The following is a 23,209-nucleotide window of genomic DNA, read 5'->3' on the forward strand; positions in this document are numbered from 1 at the left end:
CTGCTTTGAGTCAGCCCTGCTCTGAGCAGAAAGTTGGACTAAATGACCACCATAAGTCCCTTTCAACTTAAATTTTTCCAGAATTCAACTATTCTATTACAGCGACAAATCAAGGGATAAGGTATAGCTGAAAAAATCATATAAAACTATCTACTGAAATATTCTTAAGTATCTCTCTAAAATTAGAGATGCTGAACCTCCATACAGTATACATCTGAGTAATGAATTACATCATTCTGAAACTACTTCAGGTTTTGTCAAGCAAGAGTTTTGCTGTCATTTAGTATCTACTCAAAACTTTTTTGGTTCAAATTTGTTATTTTTGGTCAAATTCTGGGTTCCTCATGTGGAAGACTAAACACAAAATGGTTTCATGAATTAAGGAGTGACCCTGAATTTAGAAAATTTAAGCTGGTAGTAGAATTAGAAAATATTATACACCTCCCAAATCAGAAGATCTGAAAATTACCACCACACTTCCAACTCATTAAGTTCTGTTGCTCTCTCTTTCATATTTGTATGAAGCATCAAGAGCAGATACAAGAGTTTTAAAATTCTCTATTTAACTGCAAGCAGTAGGAGGGGTGGCACAGATGTCTACAATATACTACCACAGCAGGTAGTTGGAAATGTTCTAATTTGAATGAGATTTTAACAATGCTTAGGAATTACAGTGATTATAACAGGAGTGTTGGGATAACATTAAGTTAAGGAATATTCACATTGGGGAGAAGAACAGATAAACAAGTAACAACTAGAGTGGAAAAAAAAAGTCTGAAAAGACTGTGTTGGTCACACTGGAAACAAAAATAGCTTAAGTATCTAAGCAGAGAAGCTGACATCCCCCCCAAAATATTGTCCCTTCTTTTGATGTAATAAAAGATATGTTTGTGCTATGCAACAAAGCAATGCGTAAAGATAGCTAAGTTTACTGTGACCAGGCTTGTTAAAGAGTATGAAGCAGGATGATTTCACTGGCAGCTGGGAGACAAGGCTTAACCAGCTCCAGTGTGGAGCAGTTGCAGAAACAGTTGTACTTCTTTCAGGAACAAGCTAACATATGTTTTCAGCTTTATGCTATCTGGCTATTATCATTTGCTGGAAGATCACTCAAGACTCATTATATACCTAAACTTACATATATGCCAAATTATAAATTCCAGGCTGGGTTTGAACATAAGTGGCGTTTTCTTATACATACATTATCATTTGTTAAGTAATGCAGGGTATTCTGCAAAGTATAGAGGGGTTTCATACAACTTAAAATAGACCTGAAGATATCAAGCATTATACTCAAAATTAAACTAATTGTTTTCAGTTAGCCTTCTGAAAATGAGTAGTCATTAAAGAATGAAAAAAATAGTCTTTATTTGACTTTTATGAATTTTCTAGAAGAGACTAAAGATAGTTGTTTAAACGATTGTAATGCAAGAACATGCACAGTATTTAGTTCTATTTCATTAAAATATCCAGGAAATTATCTTTACTCAAAACTTTGTTAGCCTATGGCAGAGGTCCCTAATACTAAAATTTCTTTCAGGGGAGGAAGGAGCAGTAGTATAGAATTTAAGCACCTACTTTGTCAAACCCCCATTGTTGCCTTTGAATTTCATTTAGTTTCTATGAACTGCTGAAAATAAGCTGGTAATTGGATTATTTATAAGTTGTTTATAATTAACTTTTTCTCCCCCATGCACATGATTTACAGAGTTTTGCCGAAGAAGCTGTCTGTCCTTGTAGTATTAAGTGTTAAACCTGAGGCATACCCTCGATCAGAAACAAACAGAATCCCCCTGTGCTGTATTTGCCTTAGGTGTGAAATGAAAGTAGTTAAGACATGGAATCAAATCTGAGATAGTGAATATGCATTCAGAAGCATTTCTTGTCTCAGCTAAGCTAAAGGAAAAAAAAAAGGACTTGAGCATTTTAACTGACCATATTGTAAAAATGGAAAGGAAGAGAGGAAGAGCAATCCTAAAAGTTCATCTAAAGAGCCACCTCTATGAACTGAAGCCAAAATAAAGATCTACAAACAAGAGAAACATTTAGCCCACTACACCCATATTCTGATGGGAAGAATATTTGCTCTACCTTCTCCTCCAAGCATCTGAATGATGCTTTGGGAGGGAAAGCTATTTCATGGGTTTGTTAACAGTCATAGTCCAAAAGACAAACAGCAGGACTAGGATTTGCCTGGATTCCACAATACACTAAAATAGCATTACTCTGTCCTGTCACCCATTGAATGCTGAACAGCTGGTAAAAAACAGGCTTCCAATTGCAGATTAGAAAGATAAATATTGGCAAGTCAGGTTTAGTTGAGAAATCATTTGACCTATGCACTTTCCACACGCCCTTGAGCATATACAAGTTCCTCCATATGCCTCTTGGAATAATGTTAGCAAGTGAAATGTTTTTAAAAAGGAACAATGAAATATGTGCAGATATGGCAGGCACCCATATAATACCAGATGACATGATAATAGCAGCCCTAACTCAGGCAGTGCATGATCAGATACTGAAGAGAGTATTGTCAGATGCTCAAGCAGAAAATATCAAACTTAATCCAGATAAGACTCTGTTCAAAGTGAAAGAAGACAAATATGTGGAAGATGATAGTCTTATCAAAATGAATCAAACTGGATCAAGCAAAGAGGTGAAGCTGTGGACAACATGAGATGTCCTAGGACAACAAAAACAAACATTACAAAGAATCCTAGGGATATTTTTAATTTTTATACAGTACATCCTCATGTGAGACACTGAGATAAATATTATGAGGTAACCCATCAGGATAGTGTTTTAGGACTGCATGGTGTTATGACAGTTGAGAATGAAACGTTACACAAATTTTAATTGTCCCAGTAGTTACTATTCAAAGCTACTGCATTTAAAAAATTGTACAGGAATTTGTCTGCTACAAAACAAAAGAATTGGTATAACTCCTCATAGAATTGGAACAGAAGTAGAATAGAGTTATGTTTGAATTAAGAGGGAACTAATGAATATTTTGTTTGCTAAAAAGAAAAAAAAATCATCAAGATGTATAACAAGTAAAGGCTGAAGTACTGGAAACTTCAAAGTAACATTATCTAAAGATTTTGGAAAAGCACCAATGTCCTTACTATGGATATATCAGATAGACCTATGTAAATATAAATATTTGTTGCAAGTGCACTTGAGGGATTTGAAGTGTAGCATGTTACAAAACCCAATGATGACCTGAGTAGTGAGATAACATTTCATGGAGATGAGACTGTGCTACATACAGATATGTCAAGCAGCAGCCACAGGACACATCCTGTTATAACACCTTCTCCATGATTTGGAGAATGAGCTGGCCATGCAGAAGATTAAGTTAATCCTAGTATGTATCCATATTCAGTCTTGAAAGAGAGATCATCTTTACAAGAATGTTAGCCTGAAAGAGGTAATCAGATAATTATTCTTGGCAGGAAAGGAAGGATGGAGGAAATACCTAACATTTGCACAACCTGACACCGGGCTGTTCAGAGTACAAAACCTTGTGCCAGTCACTACTCCATATATACAAATTTAGCAATAGGTGAAGGATTTCACAGAAGCAGATCTCCAGCAATAAAAAGGAAAAGTTTTAAATTCTTTAGATAGCTACAGATATTTTCTTAACATGCATTTAGTACTTTTCTGAGTATGCAGAAGTTTCAGGTCTGCCATAGTCAGATCTAAAGTAGAATTTCAGTTTTCATAGTGTTGGAGTGACAATGTCCCACTAAGAGAGAAATAGGATGCTTTGCAAGATACAGTTAACAAATCTCACTCGTTCCATATAACTCATTCCAGTAAAATACTGGGTTTTTATTACAAAATGAAACATTCAGTTTGCTCCTCTGGAATAGGTAAACATCAATTGTACAATGGAGTCCTGCCCTGAACAGCTCGTAGAGTGATGTCTGTTAAAAACGACCTCTTCCTTCTTTATATGTGCGTGGATAGTACCTGAAATGGGTCACATCAGACTTACTAGAGGAGAGACGAAAAAATAATGATGAAAATAATGATGTTTCAAGACTGTGAAACAGCAACCAGGGTGAAACACCTTTCACTCTTGGTTTCAAGTACATGAAGAAAGATCACTGCGTTACACTACTATTTATGGCTGTGGTTACAGCCACCTTACTGATGCAGCAATAAAAGAAAGGTATAAAAATGAGATGTCAAAGTGTGCAATGAAAATAGTTATGTGGAACGTATCTATTATCAGAAGACTCTCTTGAGCAACGGTTAGTAATCCAAGATCTCCCACAGTGAGACTTGACACTAATGTCAGCTGCTACACAGGTTGCATCAAGGCCATAGTGAATGGGTAGGCATCAAGAAGGTGGAGATCCCTATGACTAAGCTGTAGAAGATTATCTAAAATATTTTCAGATCTGCAATGTTTTACTCACTGAGGCCTCAGTGGTAAGGACATTGTCTCAGATGTGTTTAGTGGGAAACATTTTAATAAAGAGAGCACACACAAAACTTGAGAGCCTTAGTTTCACACTAGGTTCCTGGCACATAAAAGGTCTTATATTTGTCACGACTATTTATAGTCTTGGGTTTGTTTGTTCGTCTGTTTGTTTGGTAAAAGACCACTTGGCATTTCCATTTTTTCATTATAATTGCTTTATATTTTGTTCAACATATAAAATTTCACATCAAATAAGCCTTCTCTAAACCACGTGCTAATGTCGGAAGCTGTTTTACAATAGGAACTGATCTTGATTCAGGAAATATTCAGTTCAGAAGTTATATGATCTGTGACATTTCACAGCTTGCATAGGTTTGTGTGTTGTGCAGTTTAATAATTTCTACTGACTCAGGTCCTTGTTCTTCGAACATCTTGTATTTAAAAATCACATAATAATTCTTCAAAAGCATTTCACATCTGTGTTCACTTTTGTTTACTTGAAAACTATTCATGAAAAAGTGGATTATTATATCAGAAGAATATAATATTCTTTGCAGTACAACTTTTAAGTGTTGAAAATCATACAATATATAGTCACCAAGACTTATCAAGACTTAAATACATCACTGTCTAAAGCCCACTTGGATAGATAATCATGTGCCAGATTTTGAGTTACAATTCTCAGATTATTTATCCATTGTCCAATGCTGACTTGTAGAAAATATCAGAATCTGCATCTGCAAAGCTTATTAGCTACCAGAGAATTTTGCATGATCAGGTATTTGACTTTATGATCTAATAACATGAACACATATGAACTCAATTTCTTTAACGTATGAGACTTGAAATGCATTGTGAACATATAATTAAATACTATATGCATATAATATTTGATATTCTTAATATACCTCATTAAAATATACATTGAAATGCCAATACCTTCCCAGTTTTTCATTGTATAGGTGCAATTTCCAGGGCTTCTCTCAAACAGTCCTTGTTATGGGCTGGCATGTTTTGACTCACAATAAAATCCAAGTCTTTACAGACTTGCCAGAAGCTAAAGGAGAAATCTTCTAGTTCTTCATGCTCTATATGCTTTAGCATATAGCATTGCTTTCCCATATCCTTTACAGGTACATCCTGCTATTATGATAGCTGGTGGTCAGTGGAGTATCAGGGTTGTTTCCATAAGTCATGAGTTATGGTCATACAAATGAATGTCTTATACGGTTATTGTATTTGCATGCTACTGATTGAAGTTTGATGGCAAAGTTAAAGTTGAACAATCACTAATTCAGATTTGAATTTCCTCTCTTAGAGTACCATTTTCTTGTTCACTAAGAAAATTTGTCATTTTTCAAATCAAAGTGCATTTTTTACAAATAAACTCTCTAAACCAATAGATGCACTTTTTTTCTTTTTAAATATAAACATTCATGATGTTATTAATGTTCTCTAGAATTTCAGATTGAGGTGAAGAATGGAAAGTACTGGTTCTGCAAACATATAGTTAAGTCTATCTGTGTTGCAAGACATTAAAATATAAAATGTAAAAGATTTATTTTGAAAAGAGGCAAGGGAAACAAAAGGAAAAACAGCCCTATTGTCACATCAATTCAATTTACAACAAAGGTATATGTCGAGTCTCTCTAAAGGTTCTTTTTATTACCTGCTCTTCTTCTTGGATGTTTTCTATTGGGTAGTCATCATTTAAAAAGCCCCCCTAGGGCTTCTGTGCTTCTCAAAAGGGTGTGCAATAGAGTATGTCACCCAAAATAATTATCTGTAACCATCATTTTACCTTAGGCTACATGTCAGTATGCGTTCACTCGGTACTGGGACACTGCATCTAATTTAGACCTAAAGGCAGACATACTTGAATAATACTTACAGCAACAAAACAGGATTGAAGCTGCAGTGAAACTCATTTACAGTTAAAAAGGGCATCAGCTGAAGAACTACAGTGTCTTTCACACTCTGGTATTGTAAGCTTTTTCATTTTCCTTTTTCCTCAGCATCCAATAATGAAACTCCATGGTGTCTTAAATGAAAAAAACAACAGCAGATACTAAAAGTACTAGCCATGTGGCACTTGACTTGCTTTCTTTAGGTACCTATTAGGTGGCTTTTATCTTTCCCTTGTGCAAATTAAACACATATTCTGAGGTTAAAGGAACTATGCTGGTATAAAAATGTATGTGAAAGAGAAAAAAAAATAGGTCATATAATTATAAAACTATAAGGCTATGAGCTATAAACCAAGCAAACTAAAGGAATACTGTGATATAGAGGCTGCTATGATAGCTATCCCGGCATTTTAGGTGAAAGCTGTTTCCCAAATGCATAATGTAAATGGGAATATATATAATGTGAAGATATGGAACATTAAAGGCTTTCTACATAGTATTATGCTTTACAGAATTCATGTGCATTAGGACGTTTTCAACAGTTAACTAGTGTTTCTGTGACCCTTGTGAAGGACTGCAAGGGCAGGAGAAAACATTCAGGGAAGAATTCTAATCCTCATGATGTAGCAAAAACTTTAATTTTAGTGCAGCATGCTCCTCAATCCTTAGTGCAGCATGCTCCTCCTTGCTTTGGAGCAAGCGAATCTCTAGTCCTCCTCTCATAAAAGGGTGAAATCCCTCTGAGTAGAGCTTATAGGAAAGACACAGTATTTCCTCAGTATAATTCCCACTCATGCTGTCTCTCCGCCCTACATGGCAAGGAGATGAATAGTTCCCTAACCTGAAGATTAAATGGCTAACAGTGGTTTTTAAGTACTACAGCAGGGTGGATTGTCTGGGTATGTTCCCACAACTGGGAACATAACTTGTGGTTTGGTCATGTATAAACATTTTATTGGTTCCAGCTTGAAATGGTTCACAAACTAATCACTGTGAAACAAACTCCTATGCCCAGTTCTGACCTTTCCCTCCCGCAGTATGCTGCAGGAAAACTTGGTATTCCCATTAATATATAATGTTGCTTCAAGAAACTGCACTGAATTTCATGATCATACCAAAGAACCATATTTCTTCTGTTTTCCTTCAAAGTCTCTTCCCTAAAACTGTTTAGAGCAGTTTGCACTTTATGGAATGGAAAACTTGAAGAGAATAACACAGCATATAAAATCCACTTCCCTGAAGTTACAATGTCCATGACTAGTGCCGTTAGATATCACGGGCCACAAAATATCTTGTTAGGAGCTTAAGATAGGAGATCAACAGCCATATTATAATGACCCACAGGACAGCTGCCAAAACTTAGTCCACTATCAATGCTTTATATCTGTAAGGAATTTGTTAAATAAAATATCTTATTATGGATTTGTGGATCTTAACACTTTGGGACCCCATCTCAGAAGAAATATTTAGACAGTACCATAACACACTATTAATGCAACTCCATAGCCTACAACCGGATGAGTATTGCGGCAGTATCTTCAGTGCATTGTATAATTCCATACATAGTTCTAGGAATTTAAATATTCTATTTTTAGTTTCATTTACATACCTTCAAACAGTTTCTGACTAATACTGCTTCAGCTGCTGTAAACCACATCATAATTTCAAACAGGAGGAATCCATAGAAGACAGAAGCTAAGATAAATAGTCCATCTCCCAAAAACATAGAAAACTGATGTAGCTCAGTAATGCAGTTCAAATTTTTCCTTCTTTTCTGAGGTACTGAGTACTTTTACAGTAGTATCATTCATATACTATGGGATAATCTTTTTCAAATATTTGTTCAAACAGCTTTCTACCACCGACTACCACACTGCCCTCATTACATTATAGATATACTCAATTCCATTTACAAGAAAATTCAGCTGTGCTGATCAGTTTTATTCCTGTATATCCCAGTTTTTTGTTGTCCCCTTTCCACATCTTGACTGTTGATGTAAAATCAGGTATTCTGTTTATCTCAGAATGCACGACTCTCAGAATCAAGAGCTAAGGCTTTTTTCATCTATGAATTATCAAGTAGTCTCACAGTAATGTGTCTTCCTGTTACTTTGTTCCCTTCAAACACACAATCTGTACATAAATTACTCTTCTAGGTCATAATGCCCAGCAAATTCTGCATATTGGCTTTGCTTTTCTGGTCATATATAAAGTTCTCCACTGTCACTCTCCATTCATTTCATCATTATTCTGAGACAACTGATAATGTCTATTCTTGGAAACAATTTGTCTAATGAGAAGTATCACTCCTACGAAAACATTTTCTATGTCAAACAATACTGATGACAACTGTATTTCATATAGAGAAAGAGTAAATGAGGTTTTGAATACCTAAATACAATTTTACCTTGCATATTTCTTTGTATTCTTTGATGTATCAGGTATTGTTGCATTCAATATGCCATTACATGACATTGTAGAAGAGTCAAAGTATTTTAAGATAATATAGCTGAACCTTAATTCTAAATAAAAATTCCTATTATTAAAAGATCTGAATAATTCAAGTAATTATTGACCCCTTAACGTATTTTACACCAAATCTACCTATTTTTGGTGCAACTATGAGACTAAGAACAGCAAGGACTTGTCCTTACAGCGCACTTGGCATATTATGATGCCACAAGAAAAACTAAAATCAAATAGCAACTGCAGTCATAGCAATAAAAAAACTATCGCCTTAGGAGAGTATAGTTAAAAAAATCTGGTCAGATCAATGTGCAAGGAGCTGTAAGTAATGCACTGATGGCATTACATGGCCTATTGCTCAGAGACAATAGCTCCAGGAAACATCTTCTAATAATGCCATCCCACAGACTGACTTTGCTGCCTTGCTTGTATCATTTGAGTTCTTTTTTTTTCATTCATATATAAAACATATATAAAATAATCTCCCGTATAATGCAATTGGATTTCTTTAATCTATTTTTCTTTTGAGCTCAAAGTGCATGGATTGCAAAACTTAAAGTTACTGTTGAGCAACAGCAACCAAAATTGCTGACAAAACAGCAGCATATCTAACACAAATATCTCAATTTTTAAAAATATTCAGAAAAACAGAATTCCACAGCCTGAGAAACTGAATGTGAATAAGCCATGTCCATTCTTTATGATTTGTTACAGCCAAAGCACTAGCTACATTTTACCTTTTCCTGACATTACCACTACACACACAGATTTGGAACTGAGCAATATAGTTCTGAAGAGCTAGTGAAAGATCTTTAGATCCTACCAAACATCTTGCATCATTACTCTACTTGTGACAAATGAGGTAGAACTGTAATCCAGATGACCTTATCATTGACATCATGAATATCTAAAAACAAACAGCTCTGAGAGGAAACAATTTCAATAAAAACCTACCAGATTTCACTACAAGAATTCATAACAAGGTGTTGGCAAACAAAAATGATATATTTTTGATGGAGTTCGGAAGAACAGCATCTGCTACATTGCGTGGGAATAATTTCAACCTAAGCTTTTCATAATAAACTTCTCTAAACCAACAACAGCATTACTGCTTGATTTGGTGCAGTTTCAAGGACTAACAAAACTCATTCTTTTGCTTCTATATAAAATCTGACACATCACTGGGATGGATATTATTTTAGAGTCATTAAATGCAAGAAAACCACACCTATTAGACTAGACTCATTATATCACATTAAATTTACTAACTAGAGGCTAAGAGAAAATACTTATATTTTCCTCATATGAGCAATCATGTGCCCTGCAACAAAACTACATAGGGAAGTATAAGCCATCAGAAGTAATGTGTTTAATAACTCAGTGCTTTATAGCAGTAGGCATTTTGTAATATCTAGGTAACATCTAAAGTGTTGAAAATTCTGCTAGATCCAATATCCTGGTAATACACACAAAACAATGCTAAAACAAACTTAGCAGTCCCCAAGATACCAGCAGCAGATGATAGTTTAAATAGAAAGTGAAGAGAAGACAATACTTGAGTAGTATAAACAAGTACTTACCTAGAGGCTGCCCTGCGATGATCCTGGCATTCTCGCCCGCCACTGCAGCCCTCGCATGTCTCTCACTCATGTACTGTACAAACGCATAACCTTTGTGCACAGAGCAGCCAACTATTTTTCCGTACTTTGCAAAGATCGCCTCTATGTCACCTTTTTTGACAATGGCTGTGTTCAGATTGCCAATGAAGACTCTGGAGTTGATCGACTTGGGGTCATTCTTATTGGTGACATTGCTGGTCTGTGTTTTGCCGGTCATGGTTAGGTCACTTGGCTTTAACCCTTAAATAAAGAATAAAGAGAATTATGTTTCACAGCATATAGTTACCCTTAGTTTTGGATGATTTTTTTCCAGCAATAATTCACTTTTTCCTTTTTCGCTTAGGTTGAACCTAGACTCATAAGAATTATATTGTGCAAAAATGATTATCAATAAAGTCAAAGTAGTACATTTTTAAATATTGTTAATAAGTCAAATTAAAACCTCTCTTTTTTATAGCTATAAAATATCCAATACATCTCCTAATACAATGCTCTGATAGCGGAGCTCTACTGTAATCATATGTGGATCTCTGCTTAGACATTCAGTATTGATATTTTAAGCACCTAGTCATCTAGAAGCTGCAAAGAAAAAGAATGAACCATTACTTTATGTCAAAGATATGAACATTCAAGGCCACGTAGAGAACAAATTCTAACAATGAAAGACCTCTCTGCTTTTGTTTGGTAAGTGTCAGCCAGAGCACATTTTTCACCCACTGAATATCATTGACCATTGTGAGAAGTGCAGGGTAGGTAACATGCCATTCTTTACTACAATCAATATGTTTCTATCAGAACAATTTTCTCTATTAAATCAGTGTAGAAAAGAGAAAAGACAGGGGAAGCACAATTGACTTCCTCTCCCAAAATTAAAAAAATATGAAAACAAACTTCCCTAATGGTATAAACCCAGATCTTATTGATGCTTTCATTTTTCCTCCAAAGAGATCATATCCTGGTATATCTCAATTTGAAACATACACATTATCCTTTGGAAAGATTTGACAAAATGAAAACAAAATAAGACAAACAAAAAACCCCACTGTTTGTGTTCACCTAGCCTCACACTTCTGAAATGCACCTGATTTCAACAGATATGCAAAGTCCACCTGCCAGCAGGCTGTTTCTTCCATTCGCATCAGTTTACCTAGATGCAGGTGAAATGAATACCCATTATTCCATGTGGCTGCTGGGTTTTCTTTAGCTGTATTATACAATAAAAATGTCAAAAATAGGTATAAATTTTAACAGTGAAAACTGATTTTATAAGTAGGATATCATTTAAACAGCAGTCAAATATAGGCTGCTACAGACATCTTAAATCTTAAATATTATGACTAAGATTTATGCTGCTACTCTTTAACCTACTCATACTTTTGATCAAATCAGCTCAGGCAAGAAGAAAATCCGGTTAAATACTGCTCGTAGTTAAAGCTCCGTTCATTTCTCAAGATGAGAAGGAATAATGAACTCTATTCTGGACTCCTAAACCTTGATATAACCAGCAGAAGTTTAATATTTTAAATCAATAGCTACCATACATTAATCTAGACCGAAATAAAAAGAAGCAATTGTTGTTGACCCCTGCACAAATCCTAGTAGGCAAAAAGTCCACAACTTATGAATCGTTACCATAACTAGCAGTACTTTAACTGTCTCCATTACAAATAATCCAAACCTCACCCATCAGGCAAAAACATCCCGTGTAGATGTGTGGGCCGTCCTCCGGAGTCTTAACAAGTGGTCTGATTTATTAAAAGAACATGCAGTGGAGGCTATCAGTCAAATAGCTTCCACTTGCTTAACAGCTTAATGTAATAGTTTACTTTATATTACAACATTTAGAGAAAATATTGTAGGACAAAAACGTATTTTTCTTGTAAGTTTATCAATTTTAAATATGTTCTTAATATGCAAAGTATTGTACACAAAATTTCATCATGCAAAAGCCAGGAAAAGTGCCTTGGCCGAAAGCTGCTCGGCTTTCTCAAACGACAAACTGAATATTGTATATTTCTGGATTGTTCTGTAGATTATATATATTGAAATCATGTTTATATATAGTTAACTTGAGTACTTTCACAATACTTTGCCACAGTAGTATCCTTGGTATCATAATAGTTGGAAGACAAACCCCTAAGAAACAATGTAAATACTCAGAAATACAACACAAGTTGAACTCCATGTTGGCACAAACCAGTCTGCTTCCGTTAACTGAAAACCAGCAAGTTTAAACCCATCGTAGATACACCTACATTTACATAGGAATCGGAGAGACTATAGCATAGACGTGTTCTCCTAGAAAGCCCTGATGACCAAAACTGAAGAGGTAACATGTGATAGCAGCTGGATTGCAGCAGTTAAGCATGTGGTGAACAGGGCACGTCCAGTTCTCCTAGTGCTGTCAAAATGTACACAACTTCAGTGTGCAAATACCGCCTCTGTTGGGAATACTTAGTGTGGATACTATTGTGTTCACCTTTGTGAAGAACCAGCAAAAAAGCTGCATCTGTCCTTATGTAACATACATCTCAAGTGAAGTTCTTAGCATCTTGTTAATGGTCTCTGCGTATGTTTATTAGCAGTGTATCTGAATCGATTTTACTAAGCATACAGAGGCAGTGTCTTACAACTAAGACTACTGGTCTGCAAAGCAATAGTCCTGGCTTGTAAACCAGTCTCTTCTACTAGCCTGCTGTATGACTCTCAGTAAGTCACTTCAGACTTGTATTTTTTGGAGAAGAGCTGCCTTTCAATGTATTTTAATATAATTCCTAACATGGTGATGTTGTGATCTCAGCTGAGGCTTTTGGGCACAACTGCCACACTAATAATAAAAATGGCAAAGGCGAAAATCCGCAGGTAATCTTTCATCAGACAAGACCTGCATGAAAATTATTGACAAAAAACTCCCCACCTTTAACTATCTTACCCTCAGAACTCTTTTCAAAATATCACAGTATCACACTCTATTGTTTAGACATTTAACATGGGATTTAGTGAACTATTCTTTTTTTATTTCATAAAAATCTTCATCTCACTTTTTGCCCAGTTTTGCTCTGCACCAGTTTAAATAGAGTTTGAGTAGTACATTGAATGTTTCTCTTTCTTGGAGTTGTTCTTTGCAATGCAAATTTACAATATTTTTGTGATACAAAGAAGTATTTGTCTGGTGGGTTCTATCATATTCAAATGAGAATTCAGGAAAATGTGCTGTGGAAATTCAAAGGATGAGAATAATATTAAAATTCAAATACCTGAGATTTGATTGCCTTACTATTCTACATGCAATACTATTGTGACTGTTTCATAAAATCAAAGATACACAGGATCACCATTACAATGAGAAAGAACTTACAGTAAGTTTTACACCCCACTAAAAATATACATCTGTGAATACTGAGTTACATCCATCATTTCTATGCTATCAGTAAAATCATGTGCATTTTAAGCCATACAACCACAGAAATAAATGAAACTATGGGAGAAATATATGTGAAATTAACTCATCTCCTTGCAGCGTTAAATGAGTATCTTCCTGATTTCCTACTGCAGTGACCCTCTGTGATAATAAATACCCTCGATTTGCCAAACATATATTTTAAGGAATGCTTAACAAGGAGCACTTCATTACATTATGTTGAAGCTAATTTAGTTATTTCAATCTGGAACCAAGTAGTGTAAATCTTGGTACACTGGAACATAAAAGTTATGAACTAGACCATTTCTGTTACTGTCTAGATGTCTAGTTTCAAGAGTAAAGTTTGCAAACCTTTCCTAAACATTTAAATTTCTGACACATTAAATAGAAACGTAAATGACTAAAAGTGAGATTTGTATTATCCAGCACACACATGGGAAAAGTCTAAACCAGTCAATCAGTAACAATGAAGAGGAAGACTGATTTTAGGCCCTGGCTCTTTGCATGCCTCCTGTGCTTGCCCACAAAGTTCAGTTAAGCACCAATAGTACTGCTGTGTGGCTGTGAAACTTAAACTTCACTATGTAAAATGAACACTTGAATCCACATTTCCCATTTCATATGATTGGCTTCTCCTGTGGGTATTGTGCTTACCTTCAGACCAGTACTTTCACAGTTGCACTATGTCCCAGTGCAGGGAAGAACACAGAAACTGCAGTAAAAGGAAATACTCCAAATAAATTCCAGGCATTTCTCTGGGGAAGGGAGGGGAGAAGGGCTGATCTTACCGGTCCTCCACGCCCAAAGTTGTTTAGGCCTGTTGCCAATGACGCTTCATGGCAAAATGCAAAAGCTGCCTTGAAACGATTGCATTTAGGTCAATCCACAAAGACATTTGTGGATTTCGTAGATGTATGGAAAATCAAGGACTTAAGCTGTTAGCTGAGATTTTGAGAGCAATTCAGTTCAGCATCTTCCTAGTCGTATTTTGTTCTTAAAGGATTGATTAGCTCAGCTGGTAAATTTGTGCTAGATACTGGACGTGAAGAACTTTGCCATCTCTTGAATTTAACCTTTCTCACTGAAATTATTATTATGCATTTTCCTATGCTGAATAGACCAATTATATCAAATCATAGCAATCCTGTTAGAATTAAGAGCTGAATCAAACTTCATTACAGGATATCAGAAAAGATTTACATTGAAAGCTTTGGCAGTTAATTTTTTAAAATAATATCTATTACTTTGTTTCACTTTTTACAAGTTTATCTTCAATAAACTTTAGTAATCTTTTCAGTAGCTTCTGCCTTTTTACGTGATTTTATTCTGGAGTTATTTTCTTTCCTTTGTATATAAGGTATTTGCTTCTTTTAAGCAAACACAAAAAGTCTAAGTATTGCAACTGTGACTTTAGGAAAAATAAGAATCTACTGAGAAAAACTGAAGCAATAAAAAATGAAAAAGTTCAAAGAAAACTAAAATGCTTTCTGAAAAGGGATTAGAACTGTGTTATTTTATAGAGATATTTTTCACCATACTTCCATACACCTATCATGCTATATTCTTATTATATATACTCTTTCATTTCTCCCAAAACCACAAATTTGATTCGAGATCATATATCCAGCACTGAGCCAGGAAATAGTCAGGGCTCTGTATTAGATATATGTGATGGCCAATTTTTGCATACAAAGCCTAGAAACAACAAGGGAAGACTAACTCTGTGAAGTAAGATTTTTAAATATTCCGAACACTGGCAGGCTATTTTAAGCAATATTAAATACAAATCTTAATTTTTAAGATTTATAATAGCAAAGTGCTCATAGTAACATGAATAGTATGCATCTGATAATTACAAATCCTTACAGAAACAGAGACAGAGAAAAACTTAAGCAGACATCTGTGTCATTTCTGGTGGACAGTGAAGTCTGTCTTCATAATAAATATATTGTAAAGATTACAGCAGTTAAAAAACTAATTACTAGAAAGTTTTAGTGTCAAACTGAACAAGAGCCTTTTGTCAAATATCAAACCTCTTCCTATCTGTCCTTAGACAGACAAAATCCACAATTATTACACCTGGACAGTCTCTGCTCCAAAACATACATGGCTCTCTTGGGCAGTTACAAACAATTTATCTCAGTCCTTCTATCGTCCATCCTCAGTTAACAGCTGGACTTCCCACATATGTCAAGATTCAATTCTTGCTATAATAGTTAAAGTTTTAGATTAAGAATCAATGAATATTAACATTTATCAAGAAACAAGTTTAAAGCCATGTGCTCTCTCCTTTTAAACGACTTCTTAGCAACTGTGACATTAATACTGTCATAGTGTAGCAGACAAAGTTAAGACATTTAAACTTTGAAAATGTCCTTCTCTGGGAGAAATGTCCTACAGTATAGATTTATTTTGCATTGGTAATAATATTTTATGGAGAAAATTCAATATTCATGTTAATTCATTTAACAAGCAGTCATTAAAAATGGTTTTATCTCAGCTAAAATCAGTCCTCAACAAACCCCTATAAAATTTTACATACCTGTTGAAAGTAAGAATATTAGATATACTGTGGGAAGGGAAGGAGGGAAGAGAGAACAGAGAGCTATCAGATGAAAAAGTCTTGAAAAATCCTTTCTTCTTTATATTTTAAATTCATTTTTAATGAATAACTATATCTAGGTCACACAAACAGGGAAAAAAGTTATTCATAGATAGTTAGTTTAATCTGCATCAAAATATTCTGGGCTTTTCCAATCCTCCTTGAAGTCGAAGAACAAATAACTCTTCCTCTTCTCCCCCTCAGCTTGCAAGATATCCTGTCTTTTACCTTCATACGTTCATTTTTATTTTATTTTTTATGGTTCAGTTCTAAGTTTTCCTTTCAATTATTTTTAAGAAGGGGTTGACACATCATATCTGCAACATGGACAATGCTCCCTTCAAGCTGACATTTCTAGAGCTATATAAATGACAAAATGCATCAATTCTTGCTCTGCCACATCTTGTAGAAAATGAGGGACTAAAAAATAAAATGATGTAACAGATTACACTTCATCTCCTGTTGTCAGTCTTCTCAAAGAGAAAAAAACTTTCTCTTTGAGGGAGATGAAGGAAAAATATCTTTGTTTTTTATAAAATAACCACCCATTAGCTATAGCACATAGAAAAATATCATAAGATGCCTTTGGGAAAATATTATTTTTGGTAAACTGTTTAAGCGTTCTAAAGAGGTGGAACATGTGCACACCATCTCAGGGGCAGTACCACCTCTGGAGATGGAGAGAGGAACAGGAATGTCTGCGGTCCACACCGGTGGACAGAAGCTACAGGTTCATATTTTCCCCGAACCAGCTCATAGCAGGATCACCTTCTCCAGCCTAAATGGGCAGAAGAAAACGGAACACATCTGCAGAGAGTTACTGCAATTTTTCCTCCCACTCACAAGCTCTTTGTTCTCAGAATATAGAAAATAATCCTACATAACTATGCACAGAAATATATTTCCTTAATATAATTTTTTGACCAGCACTCACATATCCTTTCTACCACTTTTTTTACCCCTATTAAATACAAGGCTTTCCCTCTTTATCAGTTTGTAAAATCAGACCATAATCCTGCTGGTTAGGAAAAGATAAAATTATGATAGCACATACCAGCATCCCTCCATAAATAATGCAACACAGCAAATTCAGAAGCAAAATATTAAAACAACATCTAAAAAAATTAGACATTTCATTGGGACTCTAAATATTGAGAAATTTGAAATAGGATAAAGATGTTACATTACCTAATCACCTAATCCTGTGAAGAGTTAAATACCCTGGAAATTGAGCAACTTAGCAAATTCCAGATTTGAGCTTTCAGTAATACCTATCAGATAATGCCTATCTATTAAAATGTCTCCAGGAAAGAGAGTACATTTGGGATATTTTCACACTAATACAATGCACTCAAAAAAGGGTTAACCTTGATGTGTTTTTTTGGCATGTCACGGTTGTGCTCTATGCCTTGGATAAGTCTATCCAGTAAACTAATAATGAAAACATTTCATCTGGGGATGTGCTGCTGGTATATGCTGCCAGTCAGGCTCTTGGAGATAGAACTGAGAAGGATTTTTTTCTTTTTAAAAATAAAATAGCAAACAAAAGTGGGTGACTTTTCCTTTCACTTTCAATATTTTGACCAGATCTATTTGTAGCCAGCTATCTCATCTCATCCGAGTCATCATTTATCATTTATACAGCAAGCTATTTTAATCTGCTCTCATCAGTCATTCCTGCTGGCTTCTTAATCATTTTTAATGCGTTTTTGACTTTCTACAATTTCTGTGGCCTAAATCACATTTCAATCTTCTGTTGTGGGTACAGTGACAGTAAAAGGTACAGAAGGACTGCTGTCTTATTCTTCACTTGGTGACTTAGTGATTATATGAATTGCCTATGAAGAACCTTAGCTGTTTTTGCTGTCATATGACATTTCAAGCTAATCTCATGTTCACTAGGATTTCTTGGTCTCATTTGGCAGTGTTGCTTTCTGTACGTTTCTGCTTTCTCTTCAGCTTCATATCACTGTGAGGATTAAATGAGGCTTGGCAAGTAAGACAGTCTCCTACTATTATTTTTATATTTCTAACCTTTCCAATACACTTCACCAGTTTTCTGTGCTCTCAGGGGTGTTTACAATCTCTAAGTAAAGCATCTTCTGAAAATTTAATCAGTGAAATGTTTAACACTTCAGAATTCAAAGCTAATATGCAAAATTAGACCTGGTAAGGCTACTTGTGGCATGATTAGATGCTTCCCCTAAAATGAAACTCTCATTCCAAAGCTTCCCTGTTATGTACTAAGCTGGTTTTCAGCACATATGACATTAGACATAGCTAGGGCTAGGGCTATGGGTTTTTTTTAATTATTATTATCAAATAATGTTTTCTGATACATCCCCTCAAATTCTTAATGGAAGAAGATTCTTTTAGCAAAGGTGACTTGCTTTGTTAAAGTAATATCCAATTCTTGTTGTTTGTCTGAACAGCCCAGGGATGGCCTATTTAGGCCAATTTTGTACCTCTGAAGCCTCAGAAAAAAACTTGCAGTAATGTTATTTGTACTAGAATTTGCTCCTTAATGTTTCCTCTATTATTTTACAAGAGTTTGAAATTGGATTTGAGGAATGTTGTGGTCCAGACTGCTGAATACCAAACAAGAAGCTAAGAACTTCCAAATTGTAATCCTAACTCTGGCACATACTTGATAAGAGGCCTTATGCAAGTCACTTAATATCTCCACCTCATCCTCTTTCTTCAGAAACTGGCAATAATACTGATGATATTCCAGCTCAGTGGGTTGTTGCATGAATGAAATGAAAGCCTGCAAAACATTGTAAAAATGCTACAGCACTAGGAAGTTTAATAGAAAATATACAGCCAGGACTTTGTTTTGAGGATTAGTGATATCTTACTTCCTTCTGCCCAAACCATGTATTCCCATATATTTCTAACCATTTTCTGTATTTTCTCTCCATATGTATGTTTTTTAAAAATTTTATTCAGATATTAGCTGACCAAAATCATTATTTAATCTTTCATAATGGAGAGATGTATTTAAGAGTATTTGACTTTCATAGTCAGAAGCAAATTTGAATCAGCTTTTTATTATATTCAATATCCCTCTCAAATGTCTGTCTTGGGGATTTATGCCAGATGACCATATTTATTACACATCTGACTTCAGGGAAGAAAAGTTAGCACTTAGAATCAAGTAATCCTGGTATCTGATTCCAGTTCTGCCAGTAACTTTCACGAAATTATGTGATAAATCAGTGGTGTACCATGCTTTTGCTTTATTCATCTCATTCTTTTATCTCATTTATTCAGTCCACCTAGATTTTTGTATGTCTGGTATGATTTGAAGCTTTAAATCTCAAGTATATCTACAAGCTACGTGTGGTAGAGTGCCACATGACTGTAGAGCCTTGGTTTTACTCCTTAAGCCTATATAGTATGCTGTGAGTTAGTGATCCAAAGTAACACACTGTTATGCACCACATCACATCTGAATGCTTTTCTTGTCACCTACAAAGTCTAGTCTATCTTTTCACATACTAAATCTCGTGTTCATATACTAAAGCTTAAGATTATGAATGTGCTCAAGAACCAAGAGATTCCCTCACCATAGAGAATGTGCAACAAGATATCTGAAATACTTTCCTTAAACAACTAAGACCTTACAGTATGTTGGGTCCACTGTTTGGCAGTGAAACTTTCTGCATGTGGTTATAAAAATTTCCATCATCTACATATGTAAAATATAGGCATCTGATGAGGAAAAACTTCAAGAAAATTTGAATATGAATCAAACAATGCAGTCAGAGAAGGCTTATGGTTAAAGTTAAACTCAGGCCTAGATCTGACTCCAGTTCTTTTTTTCACCACGATCATGCAACCGTAGGCAATTGTGCAATAAAGCAATCTTATAAACTAGGTCCAGAGATTCATGGATGTCATGGATGGATGGCTGTCATGGATGGCTACGTGCTTTTTAGGAAAGACAGGCCAGGAAGGCGAGGTGGTGGAGTTGCCCTTTATGTGAGGGAGCAACTAGAATGTGTGGAGCTCTGCCTCAGGGTGGATGAAGAGCAAGTTGAGAGCCTATGGGTAAGGACTAAAGGGCAGGCTAACATGGGTGACACGGTGGTGGGGGTTTACTACAGGCCACCTGATCAGGAAGAAATTGTCAATGAGGCCTTCTACCGACAGCTGGAAGTAGCCTCACGATCACAGGCCCTGGTTCTCATGGGAGACTTCAACCACCCTGACATCTGCTGGGAAGAGAGCACAGCTAGGCACAAACAGTCAAAGAGGGTCCTGCAGAGCATTGATGATAATTTCTTCACCCAGGTGGTGGACACACCAATGAAGAGAGGTGCAATGCTAGACCTTGTACTAACAAACAAAGAAGGTCTAGTTGGAGATGTGAAGGTTGGGGGCAGGCTTGGCTGCAGTGACTATGAGGTGGTGGAGTTCATGATCCTATGAGGAGGGGGCAATAAGTAGGATTGCAGTGCTGGACTTCAGGAGAGCTAACTTTGGCCTCTTCAGGGACCTACTTAGGGGAATCTCATGGAGTAGGGCCCTAGAAGGAAGAGGGGTCCAAGAAAGCTGGTTCATATTCAAGCATCACCTCCTCCAGGCTCAAGATCTGTGCATCCCTCTGAGGAAGAAGTCAAGCAAAGTGGGCAGGAGACCTGCATGGATGAGCAAGGAACTCCTGGCAAAACTCCAGCAGAAGAAGGAAGTACACAGAATGTGGACAAGGGGACAGGCCACTTGGGAGGAACATAGGGACGTTGTCAGAGTGTGCAGGGATGCAACAAGAAAGGCTAAGGCCCAGTTGGAATTAAATCTGGCAAAGAATGTCAACAAGAAGGGCTTCTTCAAATGCATCAATAGCAAAAGGAAGACTAGGGAAAATATGGGCCTGCTGCTGAATGGGGCGGGTGCCCTGGTGACAAAGGATACAGAGAAGGCAGAGTTACTGAATGCTGGCTTTGTTTCAGTCTTTACTGCTAAGCCCGGTCCTCAGGAATTCCAGACACTGGGGACAAGAGAGGAAGGCCGGAGAAAGAAGGTACTCCCTTGGTTGAGGAGGATCAGGTTAGAGATCTTTTGTCCAAACTTGACATCCATAAATCCATGATGGGATGCATCCACGAGTGCTGAGGGAGCTGGCGGATGTTATCGCTAGGCCACTCTCCATCTGGGGGAAGTGGCTGACACACCCGAAGACTGTGCTGCCATTCAGAAGGATTTCGACAGACTGGAGAGCTGGGCAGAGAGGGACCTCCTGAAGTTCAACAGAGGCAAATGCAGGGTTCTGGTGGAAAGCAGCTCTGCCGAGAAGGACCTGGGAGTCCTGGTGGACACCAAGTTAAGCATGAGCCAGCCATGTGCCATTGTGGCCAAGAAGACTAATGGTCTCCTGGGTTGTATTAGGCAGAGTATTGCCAGCAGGTGGAGGGAGGTGATCCTGCCCCTCTCCTCAGCCCTGGGGAGGCCTCACCTGGAGTACTGTGTCCAGTTCTGGGCTCCCCACTACAAGAGAGACATGGCACTACTGCAGAGAGGCCAGCGGAGGGCTACGAAGATGATGAGGGGACTAGAGCATCTCTACTATGAAGAAAGAGAGAGAGCTGGGTCTGTGAAGCCTGGAGAAGAGAAGACTGAGAGGGGATCTCATAAATGTGTACAAGTATCTGAAGGGGGGGTGTCAAGAGGATGAGGCCAGTCTCTTCTCCGTGGTGCCCAGTGATAGGACAAGAGGCAACGGGCAGAAACTGAACCACAGGAAGTTCCACCTAAACCTGAGAAAAAAATTGCTTTCCTTGCTTCTTTCTGCAGTACTATACCGAGGAACTGTGAAAAGCTTTGTCTAATACCGAAATGTTGACTCTAGGAACTAGGGACAGCAAAAATGTCAGACAGCATCAAAAACCATGTTCTCCTTTTGTTTGCAGTTTCCTGACCTATAAGTCCTCAGGTGCGTAACTTACACATTTAGGCTGCTTGACATGAGCGTCAAGGGATACATTAATCTACATGAAGATATGAGTAATACAGGCATTCTGGTTACAATAGCTAAAACAGAGATTTGAAATAACCTTGTCCAGAAGAACAATTGCTTTGCAAAGTAGAAACATTTAGAAGCATTTCTGCACAGTTCAATCTCAGGCTACCAACATGATCCCTCAAAAAAGTCCCTAGAAAAATAGGGAAACGGCTAAGAAATATCTAATGCAACACTGTCAATCTGTTCATATGCCAGATGTACAAAATTATCTCCCAACCTCAGATCCTGACTTGGAAAGAGAATCACAGCACAAAAATTCCAGGCAAGTCCTGTTCTTTCCGGGAGACAGAAGTTGGCAGGTTTCCTCAAACAAAGAAAACATAGACCTTTTGCTCTCTGTAAGAGTAGCCTGCTAAATTATGCTTTTATTTTATGTGTCATACAAAATACTCTGGAAATAAAATATCCTATAACTAAATGTATTCCCTGGCCACCACAACTCTATGAAAGTGTACCATATCTCCTCACTCTGGCTTCTCTATCCCTGTAACTACTTTTCTCTTCTAAGCAAATATGGACTGAGAACTGCAGATAAATGCTTTCCGAACAATTGAAACTGATTGTGCCTTTAGCCTTGTCACCTTGGTTTACAAAGGAGGAGGATTTGAAGTATTCAGAAACAATTCTTATTATAATCTCTTTGACTGGAAATCCTGAAATACTGAGGGATTTGAAAGATCAAAGTATAATAGGATTCTAATTAGAAACTGCTGTTAGTAGCAACAATGACATTT

At 36.5% G+C, this 23,209-nt stretch overlaps 1 protein-coding gene across 9 annotated transcripts in view; it reads right to left on the reverse strand.

Moving 5' to 3' along the window:
• Positions 1–23,209, reverse strand: part of RALYL (RALY RNA binding protein like) — a 387,555-nt gene that overhangs the window by 192,563 nt on the left and 171,783 nt on the right. For all 9 annotated transcript variants that reach the window (XM_068933792.1, XM_068933791.1, XM_068933793.1 and 6 more), the window contains one exon: positions 10,389–10,667. In XM_068933792.1, coding sequence (XP_068789893.1) covers positions 10,389–10,644 — 256 coding nt within the window. In that variant the 5' untranslated portion in view covers positions 10,645–10,667. The remainder of the gene's footprint in view (positions 1–10,388; positions 10,668–23,209) is intronic.

Source organism: Struthio camelus, chromosome 2 (genome assembly GCF_040807025.1).
Source record: "Struthio camelus isolate bStrCam1 chromosome 2, bStrCam1.hap1, whole genome shotgun sequence".
In the NCBI taxonomy this organism is placed as follows: Eukaryota; Metazoa; Chordata; class Aves; order Struthioniformes; family Struthionidae; genus Struthio; species Struthio camelus.